This window comes from Salvelinus fontinalis, chromosome 21 (genome assembly GCF_029448725.1).
Source record: "Salvelinus fontinalis isolate EN_2023a chromosome 21, ASM2944872v1, whole genome shotgun sequence".
NCBI classification, from domain to species: Eukaryota; Metazoa; Chordata; class Actinopteri; order Salmoniformes; family Salmonidae; genus Salvelinus; species Salvelinus fontinalis.
The window spans coordinates 36,936,041-36,955,294 of NC_074685.1; the positions used below are offsets into that span (position 1 = coordinate 36,936,041).

At 44.7% G+C, this 19,254-nt stretch overlaps 1 protein-coding gene across 3 annotated transcripts in view; it reads left to right on the top strand.

The window, feature by feature from the left end:
* Nucleotides 1–3,309: 3,309 nt before the first annotated feature.
* Nucleotides 3,310–19,254, top strand: part of LOC129818811 (chondroitin sulfate N-acetylgalactosaminyltransferase 1-like) — a 39,795-nt gene continuing 23,850 nt past the window's right edge. The window contains exons 1-3 of one of the 3 annotated variants that reach the window (XM_055875067.1): nt 3,310–4,536; nt 11,751–11,870; nt 16,575–17,932. In XM_055875067.1, coding sequence (XP_055731042.1) covers nt 17,206–17,932 — 727 coding nt within the window. In that variant the 5' untranslated portion in view covers nt 3,310–4,536; nt 11,751–11,870; nt 16,575–17,205. The remainder of the gene's footprint in view (nt 4,537–11,750; nt 11,871–16,574; nt 17,933–19,254) is intronic. The other 2 variants (XM_055875068.1, XM_055875069.1) reach the window with 2 other exon arrangements.

Sequence of the window (19,254 nt, forward strand, 5' to 3'; positions counted from 1 at the left end):
TTTACGGTGTAGTTATTGTTGACTGTGGAGTCTTGTGTGTTTGTGTTATGTATGGAACATTCATGTCACTGTCGTCCCCCAGTGTGCCATTAGTATGCTTCTAGGAAAGCCCATAGGATAGTATTTCCGCCTTAGCTAATACACCCGAGTCTCACTCCTCATTGCCTTTGCACCTCTTTGCATTGAAGCATCATTTTGTTTAACTTGTAAATTGGCAAGCTCCTCCACTTCGATTACGATAGTCTAGTCACTCAGCACACATCCCCGTCTCTGTAGATTAGATTGTTTTTAAGGTTACCTAAGGGCCTCGTTGTAATCATGCAAAGCAGGCTCCAGAGATTCTATCATGACAAATCATGTTGATGTACGTGAATTGAATAATGTCCTCTTGATGACTGTAAACGAACAAGGTAATGCTAATTTCTTTGCACTTTTTTCAGGGATTTTATGGCAAGTTCACTTAATGCCTCAAGATGTCGCCATAGACTCACCTGTGAGGCTACATCCTCAGCTATGGATTGATTGAAACAGTATTACCTCTAGTCCCCTCCTAGGTTGTATGTTTTTCAACCTTATTTTGTGAGAACATTTATTGGAAACAATGTCCTTTTAAAATCTTATTCTGAGAGAGTTGCTATTGCGGTATGTCAAACAGGGAAACTATAGTTCGAGGGCGATTTGACCAAATGTTCAGCTGAATTTGACTCTTTGAAGTAAACGAGGCTTTACAAATTGGAGGAATTTTGTGTTAAACAAATCTCTCAAAATGCCATAGGCATAGCCCTTGCTAAGTAAGCTCCTCCCCCCGATACATTATGGTCTGACTGAAATACTGCCTATATAGTGCTGAGTGGGCCATTCGGTCTTCGGGTGAATATTTTTGCAATAATGGGCAATTATGTCGAATCTGTGGAAGAAACTTGCTGTCCTTACTCAACTGAAGGGCCTTTAGGTCATCGTCTTGACCATGAAAATGTCTATTTGGGCTTTGATTAAATTTTTTCTTGTTGTCAAGGTGGGCAACAGGTGATCAGAGCTACTTTTAGACCTTGTTCACCGGTCTGACATCTGCTCTATGTAACTGTAGCGAGTTGCCACCAATTTAGTCATTAAAGAGGTTTGAACTAGTGAGCATATGATTACAGGGAGAGCTCACACCTGTGCCATATAGGTCAAGACCTCTGGGCAGAGGCCATAGTTTGCTCATGTAGGCTTCCGCGAAGCTATAGTCTTACCAGGTATGAGGCAAAGAGTCCCTCCGATGCTAGACAAAACTGACAGTCTACGATATTGTTTAGTTCTTCTTGATAGGACCATGATATATCACTTTGCCCAGAGAGCAAACTAAAACCCCTTCGGCTGTTTGACCAGTTTACACTGCTTGAATGCATGGCACACAATCACTTGCGCTGTCCTCAGAGTATGCGCAGACCAGCTGGCTGGAGTGTTTACGGACATATTCAATCTCTCTCTGTCCCAGTCTGCTGTCCCCACTTGCTTCAAGATGTCAACCATTATTCCTGTACCCAAGAAAGCAAAGGTAACTGAACTAAATGGCTATCGCCCCAAAGCACTCACTTCTGTCATCATGAAGTGCTTTGAGAGGCTTTTTTTTGCTTCTTAATTTTTGAAATTTAACCTTTACTTAACTAAGCAAGTCAATTAATAACAAATTCTTACTGACAATGAGAGGCTAGTTAAGGATCATATCACCTCTAACTTGACACCCTAGACCCACTTCAATTTGCTTTCCGCCCCAATAGATCCACAGACAACGTAATCGCAGTCACACTGCACATTGCCCGATCCCATCTGGACCAGAGGAATCTATGTAAGAATGCTCTTCATTGACTATAGCTCAACATTCAACACCATAGTACCCTCCAAGCTCCTCATTAAGCTCGGGGCCTGGGTCTAAACCCGGCCCTGTGCAACTGGGGGCTGGACTTTCTGGCGGGCCGCCCCCAGGTGGTAAAAGTAGGAAACAACACCACCACTTCGCTGATCCTCAACACGGGCCCCATAAGGGTGCGTGCTCAACCCCCTCCTGTACTACCTGTTCACCCATGACTGCGAGGCCACGCATACCTCCAACTCAGTCATCAAGTTTGCAGATGACACAACATTAGTTGGCCCGATTACCAAAAATGACGAGACAGCCTACAGGGAGGAGGTGAGGGCCCTGGGAGAGTGGTGCCAGGAAAATAACCTCTAACTCAAGATCAACAAAACAAAGGAGCTGATCGTGGACTTCAGGAAACAGCAGAGGGAGCACGCCCCTATCCACATTGACGAGATCGCAGTGGAGAAGGTGGAAAGCTTCAAGTTCCTCAGCGTACATATCACTGACGATCTGAAATGGTCCACCCACACAGACAATGTGGTGAAGAATATGCGACAGCGCATCTTCAACCTCAGGAGGCTGAAGAAATTTGACTTGCCCCTAAAAGCCTCACAGACTTCTACATATGCACAATTGAGAGCATCCTATCGGGCTGGATCACCACCTGGTATGGCAACTGCACCGCCCGCAAACGCAGGGCTCTCCAGAGTGTGGTGTGGTCTGCCCAATGCATCACCGTGGGAAAACTACATGCCCTCCAGAACACCTACAGCACCCGATGTCACAGGAAGGCCAAGAAGATCATCAAGGACATCAACCACCCGAGCCACAGCCTCTTCACCACGCTATCATCCAGAAGGCGAGATCAGTACAGGTGCATCAAAGCTGGGACCGAGAGACTGAAAAACAGCTTCTATCTCAAGGCCATCAGTCTGTTAAATAGCCATCACTAGCCGGCTTCCACACTGTTACGCAACCCTGCACCGGCTGCTGCCCTATATACATAGACTTACTGCTTTACTCATCGCATATGTATATACTGTATTCTATTTTACTGTATTTTAGCCAGGGTTACTCCGACATTGCTCAATCTAATATTATATGTTTCTTAATTCCATTCTTTTACTTTTAGATGTGTGTGTATTGTTGTGAATCATTTTAGATACTACTGCACTGTTAGATACTGCTGCACTATTGGATCTAGGAACACAAGCATTTCGCTCCACCCACAATAACATCTGCTAAATATGTGTATGTGAGCACTAACATTTGATTTGATTTGCTTGAGTCAGACTTCCCAAGTATCCAAATGAACTGTCTGACCGCAACCACTGCTCTGAGACCTGTTCTCAGTGTGCTTCGAGACACAGCCAGTGGGATTGTGTGAGTGGTGAGTGCAGCCCTGATGAATAAACCACTATTTTGTAGCTGCGGATGTAGTTTTCCTACCGCTGCTCAGCTCTGCTTCTAAACCGCATTGTCAACAGAACAGAGTTGCAACAGGAGGACCTCAGTACTTCCTTTTCTTAACTGACAAGAGACTCGTATTACCGAAAATAATGGACCTGATTTTGGGACCAAAATGGATTAGGCTTTTATCCATAAAATTGATCTTGATTTATTTCCACATGCATGTTAGCCAAGAACAGTAGGCCTACGTTTGATATTTCACCACCGCAGTTTTACTTGTTCATACTAGATCAAAGGACAGAATCGAGTGTGGAGCGCTTTATAGCATGCTTGTGTGTCAGGGGCGTTTCTCAGCCCTCATCTCCCCGATTTCTTCACATGGGATTGTCAAGTCTATTTCAGGGCCAGACCAAATAAGATACACAACAAGTTACGCAACTGAAATTGTGCATAGACAAATCCAGATTCACATGTCTAATGCATTTAGAGATTCAATCAAATAAGACTACTTTCTTGCTGGTCTGTGTATGAACAACCTGGTCTCAGGGAATGTCGTATTATTCTGTAAGTATATTCGAGACACTCCATTTAGTATGATATGTTACGTTTCGTATGGTAGGCCTATGTATTCATTTGTGGATGTCCTTCGCCCATTTCCATGATATGTTATGAATTACAATTCATATTATATGTCCCGAATTTGCAAAACGTACAATAGGGGAAGGGTTAGCTAACATGCAAAATAGAGAAAAAGTACTAAGTAGTTGAAAAGTTGCTAATTTGTTCAAATGCTAAAGTTGTCTGCGATGACATTTGAACCCACGACCTTTGGGTTGCTAGACGTTCAGGTTGTATGCCTACCCATCCACTCTGACCAACTAACATACTTTAGAATTTGCTCTAACAATCTGTTTTATGTAACCATACCAAACTTACTTTATCACACTAATTTGAGTGTACCAGATTTATGTTTACTATGTTAAGTCTAGTCTATGAGACCAGGCTGGTATGAAAGCCAGTAGTGTTTCTTATGCTAATGGCATGCTGGATCAGGTAACAACACATCCATTATGTGAGTTGCTAGAGGAGAGGCGGAGGAATCACCGGGGCGGACTCGCGGATCCTGTTCCTGTCAGAGTATACATACACACACACACACACACTTTAAACTCGTGTTCACGGACTCAGGAGCTCGAAGACCGGTCCAGGTGTGGGTACCGCACCGTGCGCTTCAGCGAACCCCTCCGCTGGAATTATGAGAAATGGATGAATGAAACTGAAAGGTACGTAGAGATTACAAAGATTATTGTTAAATATTGTCTGTCTAAAGCGTGAGATTGCGATGCTGTGGGTAAGTAAGATACACTTTGGCATTGGTTGGCTATTGTTTGAGAGTTGCGGTTGATATGAGCACATGTTGCCATGTACACACAATTAACTGTTCACATAAGGACGTTTAGAGTCTCTTTACTTGAGTGTAAGATTTGGTGAGGAAATTGTTTCAGTTTTAACTAGTCAGTTCAGCCATTTCAATTTGTAAAATTATTTGGCGTGTGTGTGTGTGTGTGTGTAAAGAGAGGAGACTCCTTGAATAATGGTGTCTTATTCATTGGGACAGGATAGTGGGATGTTTTCTTTTAAACGATGGGAGGGCAAGATAATATTGGGAAGTGAATGGACTAATAGAATATGGATAGGCTGGAGTGGAAATGGGATTGTGTCTAATGAGATGAAAGAGGGTAGTGTTGGAATGAGATGAGACAGTATCCTACTCTCACTTCTCCAGCAGTAAGCTATAACACACACACACACACACACACACACACACACACACACACACACACACACACACACACACACACACACACACACACACACACACACACACACACACACACACACACACACACACACACACACACACACACACACACACACACACACGGGGGAGAGAGTGATGAAGTGTAAATCAATAACTGAACAGGGAGAGGTCATGATTTCAATTAGTTTTGTGCGCAGTCATGCACCCACACACATTCAGTGCATTCGGAAAGTATTCAGACCCCTTCACTATTTCCACATTAGGTTACGTTACAGCCTCATTCTAAAATAGATGTTTGTGTTTGTTTTCTCATCCTCTACACACAATACCCCATAATGACAGAGCGGAAAAAGGTTTTTAAAATTTGACAAATGTATAACAATACATTTTAAAAATCACATTTACATAAGTGTTCGGACCTTTTACTCAGTACTTTGTTGATGCACCTTTGGCAGTGATTACAGCCTTGAATCTTCTTGGGAATGATGCTAGAAGCTTGGCATGCCTGTATTTGGGGAGTTTCTCCCATTCTTCTCTGCAGATCCTCTCAAACTTTGTCAGGTTGGCTGGGGAGCGTCACTGCACAGCTATTTTCAGGTCTCTCCAGAGATATTCGATCAGGTTTAAGTCCAGGCTCTGACTGGGCCACTCAAGGACATTCAGAGACTTGTCCCAAAGCCACTCCTGCGTTGTCTTGGCTATGTGCTTAGGGTCGATGTCCTGTTGGAAGGTGAACCTTCGCCCCAGTCTGAGGTCCGCTCTGGTGCAGGTTTTCATCAAGGATCTCTCTGTACTTTGCTCCGTTCATCTTTCCCTCGATCCTGACTATTCTCCCAGTCCCTGCCACTGAAAAACATCCCCATAGCATGATGCTGCCACCACCATGCTTCACCGTAGGGATGGTGCCAGGTTTCTTCCAGACATGACGCTTGGCATACAGGCCAAAGAGTTCAATCTTGGTTTCATCAGACCAGAGAATCTTGTTTCTCATGGTCTGACAGTCCTTTAGGTACCTTTTTAGCAAACTTCAAGCGGGCTGTCGTGTGCCTTTCACTGAGAAGTTGCTTCCGTCTGGCCGCTCTACCATAAAGGCCTAATTGGTGGAGTGCTGCAGAGATGGTTGTCCTTCTGGAAGGTTCTCCCATCTCCACAGAGGAACTCTGGAGCTCTGTCAGAGTGACCATTGGGCTCTTGTTCACCTCCCTGACCAAGGCCCTTCTCCCTCGATTGCTCAGTGTGGCCGGGCGGCCAGCTCTAGGAAGAGTCTTGGTGATTCCAAACTTCTTCCATTTAAGAATGATGGAGGCCACTGTGTTCTTGGGGACCTTCAATGCTGCATAAATGTGATGGTACCCTTCCCCAGATCTGTGCCTCAACACAATCCTGTTTCTGAGCTCTACACACAATTCCTTCGACCTCATGGCTTGTTTTTTTCTCTGACATGCACTGTCAACTGTGGGACCTTATATAGACAGGTGTGTGCCTTTCCAAATCATGTCCAATTACAGGTGGACTCCAATCAAGTTGTAGAAACATCTCAAGGATGATCAATGGAAACAGGATACGTCTGAGCTCAATTTCAAATGGTCTGAATACTTATGTAAATATTTTTTGTTTTGTTTTTTTATATAAATTTACAAGCATTTCTAAAAAAAAAAAAAAAAAAGTTTTTCCTTTGTCTTTATGGGGTATTGTGTGTAGATTGATGAGGGAAAAATAATAATTTTAGAATATGGCTGTAACGTGACAGGCACTGTACATACACACTCATCCAGCCAGCCCACCCGTCTCTTGTCATGCTAAATTCTGATGACAATTGGGGAGGTTAGCTGTAAAAGATTAAAGTCGTGAGAGACTAAAGTGTCAGTATTTGAGTTGTTTCACCATAGATTTACCACATCACAACATCCGATCTCCTATAGCCTATACCCGCAATTCTGCTCTCTTACAATTCAACCTCTTGATTTTAATCAGGAAAGGTGTGGTTAAGTCCCTTACTGCTAAAATATTTGTCCATAAAAAATCCTGTTGTTTTCTAAACCATGGAAATGCCAACTGGGATTGATTTAAATGTGTTTTTTATGAATGATTTAGTCAAATATTTTAACTATGAGCACTGGCAGTCAGAAATCAGCCACGTACTATTTTCCTTAGTAGTGTCAGACCCCACACTGTAGCAGTGAAATGACTAGTAGTCACTTGCCAAACACATACACTACACTACTAAAGTATATGGACACCCCTTAAAAATTGTGGATTTGGCTATTTCACCCAAACCTGTTGCTGACAGGTGTATAAAATTGAGCACACAGCCATGCAATCTCCATAGACAAACACGGGCAGTGAAATGGTCCGTACTGAAGACCTCAGTGACTTTCAACTTTCAACGTGGCACCGTCATAGGATGCTACCTTTCCAACAAGTCAGTTCATCAGATTTATGCCCTACTAGAGCTACCCCGGTCAAGTGCTGTTATTGTGAAGCCTATGGAAGCAATGTCAGCACAAGAACTGTTCAGCGGGAGCTTCGTGAAATGGGTTTCCATGGCCGAGCAGCCGCACACAAGCCTAAGATCCCCATGCTCAATGCCAAGTGTCAGCTGGAGTGGCGTAAAGCTCATCGCCATTGAACTCTGGAGCAGTGGAAACGTGTTCTCTGGAGTGATGAATCACACTTCACCATCTGGCAGCCAATGGACGAATCTGGGTTTGGCGGATGCCAGGAGAATCAAATCAAATCAAATCAAATTTTATTAGTCACATACACATGGTTAGCAGATGTTAATGCGAGTGTAGCGAAATGCTTGTGCTTCTAGTTCCGACAATGCAGTAATAACCATTCAGCCACAAGAGCATTAGCGAGGTCGGGCATGGATGTTGGGTGATTAGGCCTGGCTCGCAGTCTGAGTTCCAATTCATCCCAAAAGTGTTCGATTGGGTTGAGGTCAGGGCTCTGTGCAGGCCAGTCAAGTTCAACGAGCCATGTAGTGTATGTTGTCCACTTAACTGGGGGCAACTGTAAAGTTTTGGTGGAGGAGGAATAATGGTCTGGGGCTGTTTTTCATTGTTCGGGCTAGGCCCCTTAATTCCAGTGAAGGGAAATCTTAAAGCTACAGCATACAATGACATTCTAGGCAATTCTGTGCTTCCAACCTTGTGTCACAATTTGGGGAAGGCACTTTCCTGTTTCAGCATGGCAATGCCCTCGTGCACAAAGTATGGTAATGCCCCCGTGCACAAAGTGAAGTCCATACAGAAATGGTTTGTCGAGATTGGTCTGGAAGAACTTGACTGGCCTGCACAGAGCCCTGACCTCAACCCAATCGAACACTTTTGGGATGAATTGGAACTCCGACTGCGAGCCAGGCCTAATCACCCAACATCCATGCCCGACCTCGCTAATGCTCTTGTGGCTGAATGGAAGCAAGTCCACGCAGCAATGCTCCAACACCTAGTGGAAAGCCTTTCCAGAAGTGTGGAGGCTGTTATAGCAGCAAAGGGGGGACCAACTCCCAACTCTATATTAATGCCCATGATTTTGGAATGAGATGTTCAACGAGCCATGTAGTGTATGTTGTCCACTTAACTTTCTGTTTAGGAGGGTATGATTTACCTTAGTGAGATGCTCAATACAACAATACATTATATGTCTGCATCTGTGTGGGAGTCCAATGTCCATCTGTTAGAGATGTACTGTTGTTTACTGTGTGAAATATTCACTAGTTAGTCCTCTACTGGCCTGCTGGTGGTGCTGATGGGACGTTTAGCTCATGTTACACAGATCAGGTGTCAGTCATTCTCTCTCTGAAGTACAGTCCATCTCTGAAGTACTGTCCACTGATATACACTCAATCGCCAGTTTATTAGGTACACCACCGTGTTCAAGAATATAATTCACTCCTACAGACAGTAAGTCATGTAGCCGTGGCTTGCTATATAAAGCAGGCAGACAGGCATCGAGGCATTCAGTTACTGTTCGATGGAATGTTAGACTGGGCAAAATGAGTAACCTCAGCGACTTTGAGCGTGGTTCCAGTATCTCAGAAACGGCCGGCCTCCTGGGCTTTTCCCACACAACCGTGTCTAGGGTTTACTGAGAATGGTGCGACAAACAGAGCAGTCCTGTGGGCGAAAACAGCTTGTTAATGAAAGGTCGAAGGAGAATGGCAAGAATCGTGCAAGCTAACAGTCATGCCAAATAGGCAAATAGCGGTGCAGTACAAGAGTGGTGTGCAGAACGGCATCTTAGAACGCACAACTCGTCGGTCATTGTCACGGATGGGCTATTGCAGCAGGCGACCACACCGGGTTCCACTCCTATCAGCTAAAAACAAGGATCGTCTCCAGTGATCACCAACACTGGACAATTTGAGGAGTGGAAAAACAATGCCTGGTCCGACGAATCCCGGTTCCTGTTGCATCATGCTGATGGCAGAGTCAGGATTTGGCATAAGCAGCATGAGTCCATTGCCCCATCCTGCCTGGTGTCAACGGTACAGGCTGGTGGCGGTGGGGTAACGGTGTGGGGAAAGTTTTCCTGGCACACGTTAGGTCCCTTGCCACCAATTGAGCAACATTTTCATGCCCCAAAGAAATCAGGCTGTTCTGGAGGCAAAGGGGGGTCCAACACGGTACTAGATGGGTGTACCTAATAAACTTCACCAGGACCAAATGGGTAGTAGTGCACTATATCGGCATTAGGGTGCCATTTGGAGTATACATTTTGAGTCCATCTGGCCAGTGTGATTTATCACATGTTCATTATGAATAGTAGTAATGTGATCTCCACAGAGATATGTCTCCATAATGACCAGATTTCAGAGGATGAGTCGCCCTCATCGACCCAGCTCCACACACACACACACACACACCAGCTCTGGCCACATACACTAACTCCACCTCTCCTTGTGTTATGTAACCAGTAGTCTTGGCTACCAGTCAAGTGCACATGTATCCACACTGGCTCCATTCACTGATCCTATTCCCAGATCAGTGAATGGAGGCTGGCATTGCTGGCCAAAGTATTACACCGTTTTCTTGGAAAAGGTCGCTGGAATCTGAGCTTTAATTTGCCAGAAATCCGGTCCATCATGTATTTCACGGGCAGCTGGAAAGCGGAGGGGAAAGAAGTGTGTGGGAGTGCATGACAGTTTGTGCGTGCGTGTGATCTTGCGTGCATGTCTTTTGAGTGTCATACAGCCATGCCATCTGTGCAGATAAGACGTGACCTGCGGCTAGATGGTCATGCTTGATGAGCTCATCTGTTTTCAGGCAATCATCGGACACGGGTGGTGAGTGCCAAGGCACTGAGGGCAGAACACACACATTTAGTACACGTATAGTATATTATCACTGAAAACTATAGGCTGTCACAAGCACCTCCCCAACCTCCTGCCCCTCTGAGTGTCAGTGACGATGGGATAGGAAATTGATAATATAGACTACGGCAGGGGTATTCAACTCTGACACTACGAGGTCCGAAGCCTGCTGGTTTTCTGTTCTACCTGATCATTAATTGCACTCACCTGTTGTCCCAGGTCTAAATCAGTCCCTGATTAGAGGGGAACAATGAAAAAACTCGGTGGAACTGGCTTTGAGGTCTAGAGTTGAGTTTGAGGGGACTAGAGGAACACCATGATCTTGCTACGCTAAGAACCCACTAATAAACTTAAAATAGTTGTCTGGTTGAAGGACTTAGGAAGGAAGTAAATACCTTTTTAAGACACTAGTTTCACCACAAGACAGCAGGATGTGGGGTTTGAAGCCCAGAGACACTGAAATCAAGCCCAGCTATCCCTTCTCACACATTATTTAAACAGTTGTAATTATAGGGATGGATTTTTATGCAGTATTAAAAACGTTGTGACTTTTTATTGTGATGCACTAAGGATGTGCCCTCTAATTTTCCTCATCTGTGCATTGTTTTATGAAAGGCAACTTTATAGTGTTTATGGTTCAAGTACCACTGTTTTAGGCAAATATAGATTCGTACTTACGTTGCCGTGGAAAAGTATTTGACCACTTTCTCATTTTCTCTACTTTTGCATATTTTATGATACTGAATGTTATCAGATCGTCAACCGAAACCTAATATTAAATAAAGGGAACCTACTTTTTCACAGCAATGTACATGCAGAACTAATTGCACTATTTGTAGTACCTATAAAGACACAGCCTCGTTGAGAGAAGTTGTGAGCATCTGGAAGAATGTGAACGTACACAGCGAATGTTTCAATACCCAGGTATGATGTTATGTTCTCTTTGTGTTTACTAAGTATAGGGTATGGGTCTACCATTTGAAATACTTTGTGACTTTGTCGGATGTCAATGTGTGCTTTTGTGTGTACTATACATCGATAGAGAGATGGAGTGTGCAACTGAGAGATGTGTTTAGTGTGTAGCAGAACAGATGGGGGGTTTTAAGAGCTGAGTGGGCCAGACGGTGGGTAGGGTAGGCTAGAATACGGCTTGGGTCTGGCACTGAGGAAACCAGCTACCAGTAAGCCTAATCAAGGGGAAGGAGAATCACCTGAGGGCCAGAGAGACATCAAAAAGCCCCTTCTCTACCTCTAACCCTCCCTCTCTTTCTCTCTCTATAGATCACTCTAGCTCTCTTTCTCTCCCCTCTCTCTTTCTTCCTCTAACCCTGTCCTCCATTTTTTCCTTCTCTCTAAAGCAGGTTTTCCAAAAACTTGGTCCGAAACGTGCACCCAGGACTGCTCTCCAATGACATCTGGGACTGGTTTTGCGTGCTCTCCTCCTTTCTCTCAGGGATGGACCTGGTGATGGGGTTATGGTAAGGCAGTGAAACCAGGTGGCGCGGCCCGGCAGACCCACCTGGAGCTTTTCCTGTATGTCACAGTAGAACATCCTCCTTTTACCAGGACCAGTTCAGACAGATTCGCTGTAAAAGCCTATGTACGTTCCCTAAGGGAAAATAACAGAAGAAATACAGAGATCACAGAGTATTTTTAATAGGGTCAGAATCATGCCTTGTGGTGTGTTTCTGTGGTTAATTTTCTTGTTTATAGTGATTACAGACCGACCACTGCTTATGCCTTACGGGGATGTATGTAACGAATGTGTCTTGTTGAAATGATCACTATGGTAAATGATTGTACATTCTAGCTTCATGTATTTAGTAACGCACGTGGGTACACACACACACACACACACACACACATTGAACTACTGTTTGTACATTTGGAGACTGTCACAGAATCATACTTCACACTTCACAGAGACAGTCTCTTCTACTGAGGAGAAAAAGAAGGCTGTCAGAAGCACTCCCGCCCCCCTCAAACCTCCCAATCCTCCCAATCCTCTCAAATCCTGCCAAACCTCCCAAATCCACCCAAACCTCTCAAACCTCCCAAATCCACCCAAATTCTCCCAAACCTCCCAATCCTCCCAAATCTTCCCAAACCTCTCAAACCTCCCAATCCTCCCAAATCTTCCCAAACCTCTCAAACCTCCCAATCCTCCCAAATCCTCTCAAACCTCCCTTCTCTGTTTCAGGAGTTATTTCTCCTGCATAACTGTGACTGCTGTCTGGGAATGGGCCAGAAACGTGTCACTATTTATAATAATAATGCCCCCCCCCCCCCTCACACACATTCTTCCCTCCCCCAGGTACATGTAAATATTAGTTTGACGTAGCCCCAGTACATTTAACATTTTTAAATCCGACTAACTTACAGTAGTAGGTGCACTCATTTTCATATTTTTCTCCTTCACACTGGTCCCCTGTGGGCATCAAACCCACAACCCTGGCGTTGCAAACACCACGCTCTACCAACTGAGCTATACGGGACTATAAAGACACACACACCACCACCTCCCACCCACAGAACGGCGAGCACAGTTCCACGCCACTCCACCACCAATGTAGCCAGGAAGCCGCTCTAACAGGGGGCGTCACTTCTGTGCCAAAGCCAGAGGCCGCTCAGCGTTGAACACAGGAGGCGTCCCGATCTGATCTTCGCCCGCCCGACTCGCCACCTCACCTCGCTCTCTTTTCTGCCGTTCCCTCTTTTCCCTCGCTCGCTCGCTCTCTATCAATCTGTTTTTCCTCTGTCTGTCTGTCTGTCTCTCTCTCTATATCTATCTATCGCATTTTTTCATTTGTATACAAGCGTTTATAAATATTTATAAACACTGTTTGCGTAATGATCATATAATGATTCAGATTTAGCCACTGTGTAATTAAATATTCTGCATAAACATGAATCTGGCTTTACTGCTCCAAAGGAACAAACCAATCACTCTTAGTCATGCAAATCCCGGGAGAGAGTCAGAAACATGAGCAGAAGTAACAGCAATAACTGTAAGACAGAACCCACTGTGGTACGTAACTATTTAGGAACAACAGCACAAATCAGAGGTGACTAAACTCATGTAAACCGTGTCACCACAGTTACTTCTCTCTGATTGGACAGTGGCCACTGCTGAGATGAGACGTGCCAAAATGAGGAAAAAAAAGGCACATCATTTCCTGACTGCAATACAATGGCAGTTTGTTTTACTTCAGTTGGAAATTAAGTCAAGACTTGTAGCTCAGTTGACAAATTACCCGAGTTCTCAGAAGTAGATGTAGATGTTAGGCGTTCTTTAGATGTTACTTTTCGTAATTATCTTATTTGAGTTTCACATGAGGGTTACATTGTTCTAAATGTAGATAGAATCAGTAGGATGATGCTGTAATTTAATAATAAATCATCATTTAATTATGAATGTTAGAGAAGAACACGTCATCCCGTAATATGATTTAGAGGTTATATGTTGTGGTATGACAGCCCTGTCCGTTCCCTTGGGGAGTTAAATGACAACCAGGGAATCTATCCATTGACACAGTCAGTGAGAGTCAGTGGTTTGGCTGTGAGTCACCATTCATTCAGTCTCTCCTCCCAACCCCAGTCCCTGGCTCTGTGGGGTGGGAATCTCTGTGCTGCTAGAAGGATGCCTGGTAATTAGAGGCTATATGGACTCACAGGCTACATCTCAATAGTCGTAACGTCACATCCTCTTGTCTCCTTTGCAGGTCATAACATAACCAGGCAGGTGAAAGTTAATTTCTATTATTCAGGCTCCCCCCACATTGACTGAAATAAGTGAAAACAATCTCAGACCAGCAATGATGAAGGAGAGGAGACAAGAGGAAGAAGCCACTTTAGATTCTTGAGATCTGAAGTGGCCATGGCGCTGTTACAGGAAGGGCAAAGTCATCTGGGAACTTTTTTTCAATGGTGTCTACGTACATAACACATTCATAATCCCTACATAATGCATTCGTTTCGTAAATGCTTATGTAAACATCGGAGACTGGTTTGACCCAGCAGCGCAGGCACAGAGCACAGGACCTATACAGCCCGGTATTCTGACATAACTGGTCATTTCATTAGTAGCAGGCTGCATTGAGCCTACACTACCAGTCTAAAGTTTGGACACACCTACTCATTCAAGGGTTTTTCTTTATTTGGACTATTTTCTACATTGTAGAATGATAGTGAAGACATCAAAACTATGAAACAGCACATATGGAATCATGTAGTAACCAAAAAAAGTGTTAAACAAATCTAAATATATTTTATTTGGCTCTCATGAGGACCACCGCAGGAAAGGAAAACCCAGAGTTACCTCTGCTGCAGAGGATAAGTTCATTAACTGCACCCCCAGATTGCAGCCCCAATTTCTTTTTTCTCACAGAGTTCAAGTAACAGACACATCTCAACATCAACTGTTCGGAGGAGACTGCGTGAATCAGGCCTTCATGGTCGAATGGCTGCAAAGAAACCACTACTAAAGGACACCAATAAGAAGAAGAGACTTGTTTGGGCCAAAAAACACAAGCAATGGACATTAGACCGGTGGAAATCTGTCCTTTGATCTGATGAGTCCAGATTAGAGATTTTGCATGAACCGCCGTGTCTTTGTGAGATGCAGAGTAGGTGAACGGACGATCTCCGCATGTGTGGTTCCCACCGTGAAGCATGGAGGAGGAGGTGTGATGGTGTGGGGTTGCTTTACTGGTGACACTGTCTGTGATTTATTTAGAATTCAAGGCACACTTAACCAGCATGGCTACCACAGCATTCTGCAGCGATACGCCATCCCATCTGGTTTGCACTTAGTCCCACTATCATTTGTTTTTAAACATGACAATGACCCAACACACATCCAGGCTGTGTAAGGGCTGTTTGACCAAGAAGGAGAGTGATGGAGTGCATCAGATGACCTGGCCTTAAACAATCACCCGACCTCAACCCAATTGAGATGGTTTGGGATGAGTTGGACCGCAGCCAACAAGTGCTCAGCATATGTGAAGCTGGTTGAGAGAATGCCAAGAGTGTGCAAAGATGTCATCAAGGCAAAAGGTGGCTACTATGAAGAATATTAAATGTATGTTGATTTTTTAAAACACTTTTTTTTGGTTACTACATGATTCCATATGTGTTATTTCATAGCTTTGATGTCTTCACTCTCATTCTACAACGTAGAAAATAGTCAAATAAAGATAAACCCTTGAATGAGTAGGTGTGTCCAAACTTTTGACTGGTACAGTATCAAATAGATCATTGTGTGGTGAGTCAACAGGGAGATACGCGTACAGACACACTAACTGCACAGTAACTACACTCACAAACACACGTGGACCCGTGCTTCCATCGTGCACAGCACACACAAATAAACCCTCACCTGCACAACACGTGCCCACAGGCTTAGAAACATAGGCCTACAGGCAAGCAGTCTTTTTCTATCTCTGTCCATACAGTCTTCCTTAATGTGATTAAGGAAATGTTCTTGTGGATGAGAGAGAAAGACAGAGAGACAGAGAGAGTGTTTGTGTGGGTGTGTAAATGGCCCATTTTCTTGTGTTGTGTTTGCTTGTCTCCTACTGATCCAGTTGTTCCACAGTGAGAAGACAGGCAGGCAGAAGTGTCCACATACGTCTACAGTCCTTAATGCTTTTAGAACAACCCCCATAGTGCCACACTGTCATCACTAGCACACATTGTTATTCGGCAGTTAAAGGGATTGCGAGATGCTTGGCTTGGCTGTGTCGCTAGGTAGAAAGCCATGCTTTCAGTTCATATCAAAGTAAACATTTCAAATTGAGTGGCATGTTTTATAATCTGAGTTAGATATTGAAACTATTGTCCTTCCCTATATCCTCATGCAATAGACCTTAGACCTCATGCAGACCTCTAGCCCTCCCAGGTTTATGACAATTTTTTTATCTCTGAAAATAAAACATCACAGATTTATACTGCAGCATATCGAGAGCTTTACCACAAAGGGAAGCTCTTCATTTTCAGAGAGCCAAGCAATCGTATATACCAAGACATATGTCTAGATGGAGATTTGAAGAAATTGATTATGATGACTATGGGATGTTAATGATAGTGATGATATCATATACTCATGAACCTTAACTGCGCTTTCATACCAACTGAGTTTTAACTCTCTCTCTTTCTCTCTCTCTCTCTCTCTCTCCCTCCAGAAGGCGACTCATGGAAGATATATACATCATGAAGAAACTGCGAACCCAAAATGTTCATTCACTTTCTTTTAAGGGATGTGGTTTGTGTTCTCACTCCTTTATGCAGTTTACTCAATCAGGTCCAGGAAGACGAATCATGTGTCATCAGCCCTCAACATGAGTCCAGTGGAATAAACAACGAATCCCAGACAGACATTCTCTCAGGGGCCTGTAATGCAGCATCAGACAGGAAGGAAAGAGCAGGGTGCACAGAGAAAGTAGTGGGACCATATGTGATGTGAGTCACTGATGAATGGCGTCTGTTACCAATGACCGGATCGGAAATAGAAATAGCCAGGTTCTGGACCTCGTCAAACCTTACTGGGCCCCCGCCAGGGGCGAAGGAGAAGGGGACATGACCAATGGGCCTCACCCTTGAACGCAAACATACGGATGAGGAATCCAGACAATGGTATGAGCAATGTTGAGATGTCCCTTATAATGGCCCAAATGATCATTCAGGCGGATCTTCTTTGGTTAGTCAGACATTAATATCAATCACAAAGACAATCATATTTTAGTGGGCGGTGAGACTGCTGGAGGGTAAGGTGTGTGTGTGTGTGTATCCCTGGATCCTCTGGGTAATAGCGGGATGCTGCGGAGAGGTCTGCTGGCCTGGGTGTCCCGTGTGGGCGTGCTATTGGTCCTAGTGTGCTGCTCTCTGTCCCTCCTCTACGTCATGACCTGCAGCCCCCACTCCGAGGACAACCTGGTGAGCCACGCCCTGCCACACCCAGGGCTGGGGGTAGGGGCAGCAGGGGGCACAGGGGCGGCTCAGAGCGGACCCCCGGGACGGGAGGACTACCAGGCCATGCTAGCGGAGCGTGAGGAGCAGCACAAGCTACACATGGCGAGTCTGAAGAAGCAGATCGCCCAGTTAAAAGAAGCACTGCAGGAGCGTAGTGAGCAACTCAAAGGAGTTCAAGAGACAATGGAGCGGGCGGCAGGGAGAGGCCAGGGCGGACAGCCCCCAGGAGGAGGTGCCCTCGGGGAGGGGGGCCAGGGGCCTGGGGCTGACAGGAGCCACACAGACCTCCAGGAGTTCCTTCGCAGTCAGCTGGGCCGGGCGGAGGTCCACCAGGGTACTAGAATACCCAATGAGTACGCCGTGGTGCCCTTTGAGAGCTTCACCCTGCAGAGGGTGTACCAGCTGGAGATGGGCCTGACAAGGCACCCTGAGGAGAAGCCCGTGAGGAAGGACCGGAGGGATGAGCTGAGTGAAGCGCTGGAGACAGCCCTGCGGAGCCTCAACACACCCCGAGACGGAGCAGACAAGGGCCGCACCACCAAGGTCTACTCACCATCAGACTTCATAGAAGGTGAGTCACTAAGCTCCATACCAGAGCCATATGTATACAGCCATAATGATATACATACTGTGTATGTATAATTGGGGAGGACGGGCTCGTGGTAATGGCTGGAGCAGAATAAGTGGAATGGTATCAAATTGGTGCCATTCCATTTGCTCCGTTCCAGCCATTATTATGAGCCATCCTCCTCTCAGTAGCCTCCTGTGTATGGCATATATACAAGGTTCTGCTCCACACGATTCTACGACAGCTTACAATAGCTACATTGTGGAGTGGCTGTTGAAGTATTGGAATACTGACACGGTTGTAATAGAAATTATATGAAAATGATCAAAACAATGAATTCACCAAATTGAACTCCAGCCGGAAACAAATAAATAATCAGCACATCCCCATTTCCAACGGAGAAAATCGAACGATTGTTTCTATATTTTCTCCGGTAAACTACATCCGTAACGAACATGTTCGTGTGTTCCTTCTTGTTTTTTTGTTGTTGTTGTTTTGCTTTGCTGTGCGATAGCCATAATAGAGGTGCTGAAGAGCCACAGCCAGGATATCCAGCTCGTCCTGCATGATTTGGAGTAGGAAATGAGTACAGCTGCTTTCCATTCAGTGTGTAGCATCTCTACAAGCTCAGAGAGGGTGTACGCTTCCTCTGAAAGGTCAACATCTTTACTGGGGCCATGTCGGACTAATTCCTACGTGTACCTGGGAGAGGGAAAGTGTGTGTGTGTGTGTGTGTGCCTGCCTTTGCGTGTGGTGTCTATCTGTGTCTGTCTGTGTGTGTCGACATACCAACAATATACTGAAAACCCATAATTGTTTATGTACCTCTATCTCTCCCTTGAAATACTTGTTCAGGTATCAGCTCTTAAACATACTCATAAGGAATTAAGAGTTTCTTTCCAAAAGGCGATATAGAATAATAGTGAAGACATCAAAACAGTGAAATAACACATATGGATCATTGTAGTAACCAAAAAAGTGTGAAACAAATCAAAATGTATTTTAGATTCTTCAAAGTAGCCACCCTTTGCCATGATGACAGCGTTGCACACTCTTGGCATTCTCTCAACCAGCTTCATGAGTTATTCACCTGGAATTAATTTCAATTAAAAAGTGTGCCTGGTTAAAAGTTAATTTGTGGAATTTCTTTCCTTCTTAATCCGTTTGAGCCAATCAGTTGTGTTGTGACAGGGTGGTATACAGAAGATAGCCCTATTTGGTAAAAGACCAAGTACATATTATGGCAAAAACAGCTCAAATAAGCAAGAACTTTGAAAGTTTCTTCAAGTGCAGTCGCAAAAACCATCAAGCGCAATGAGGAAACT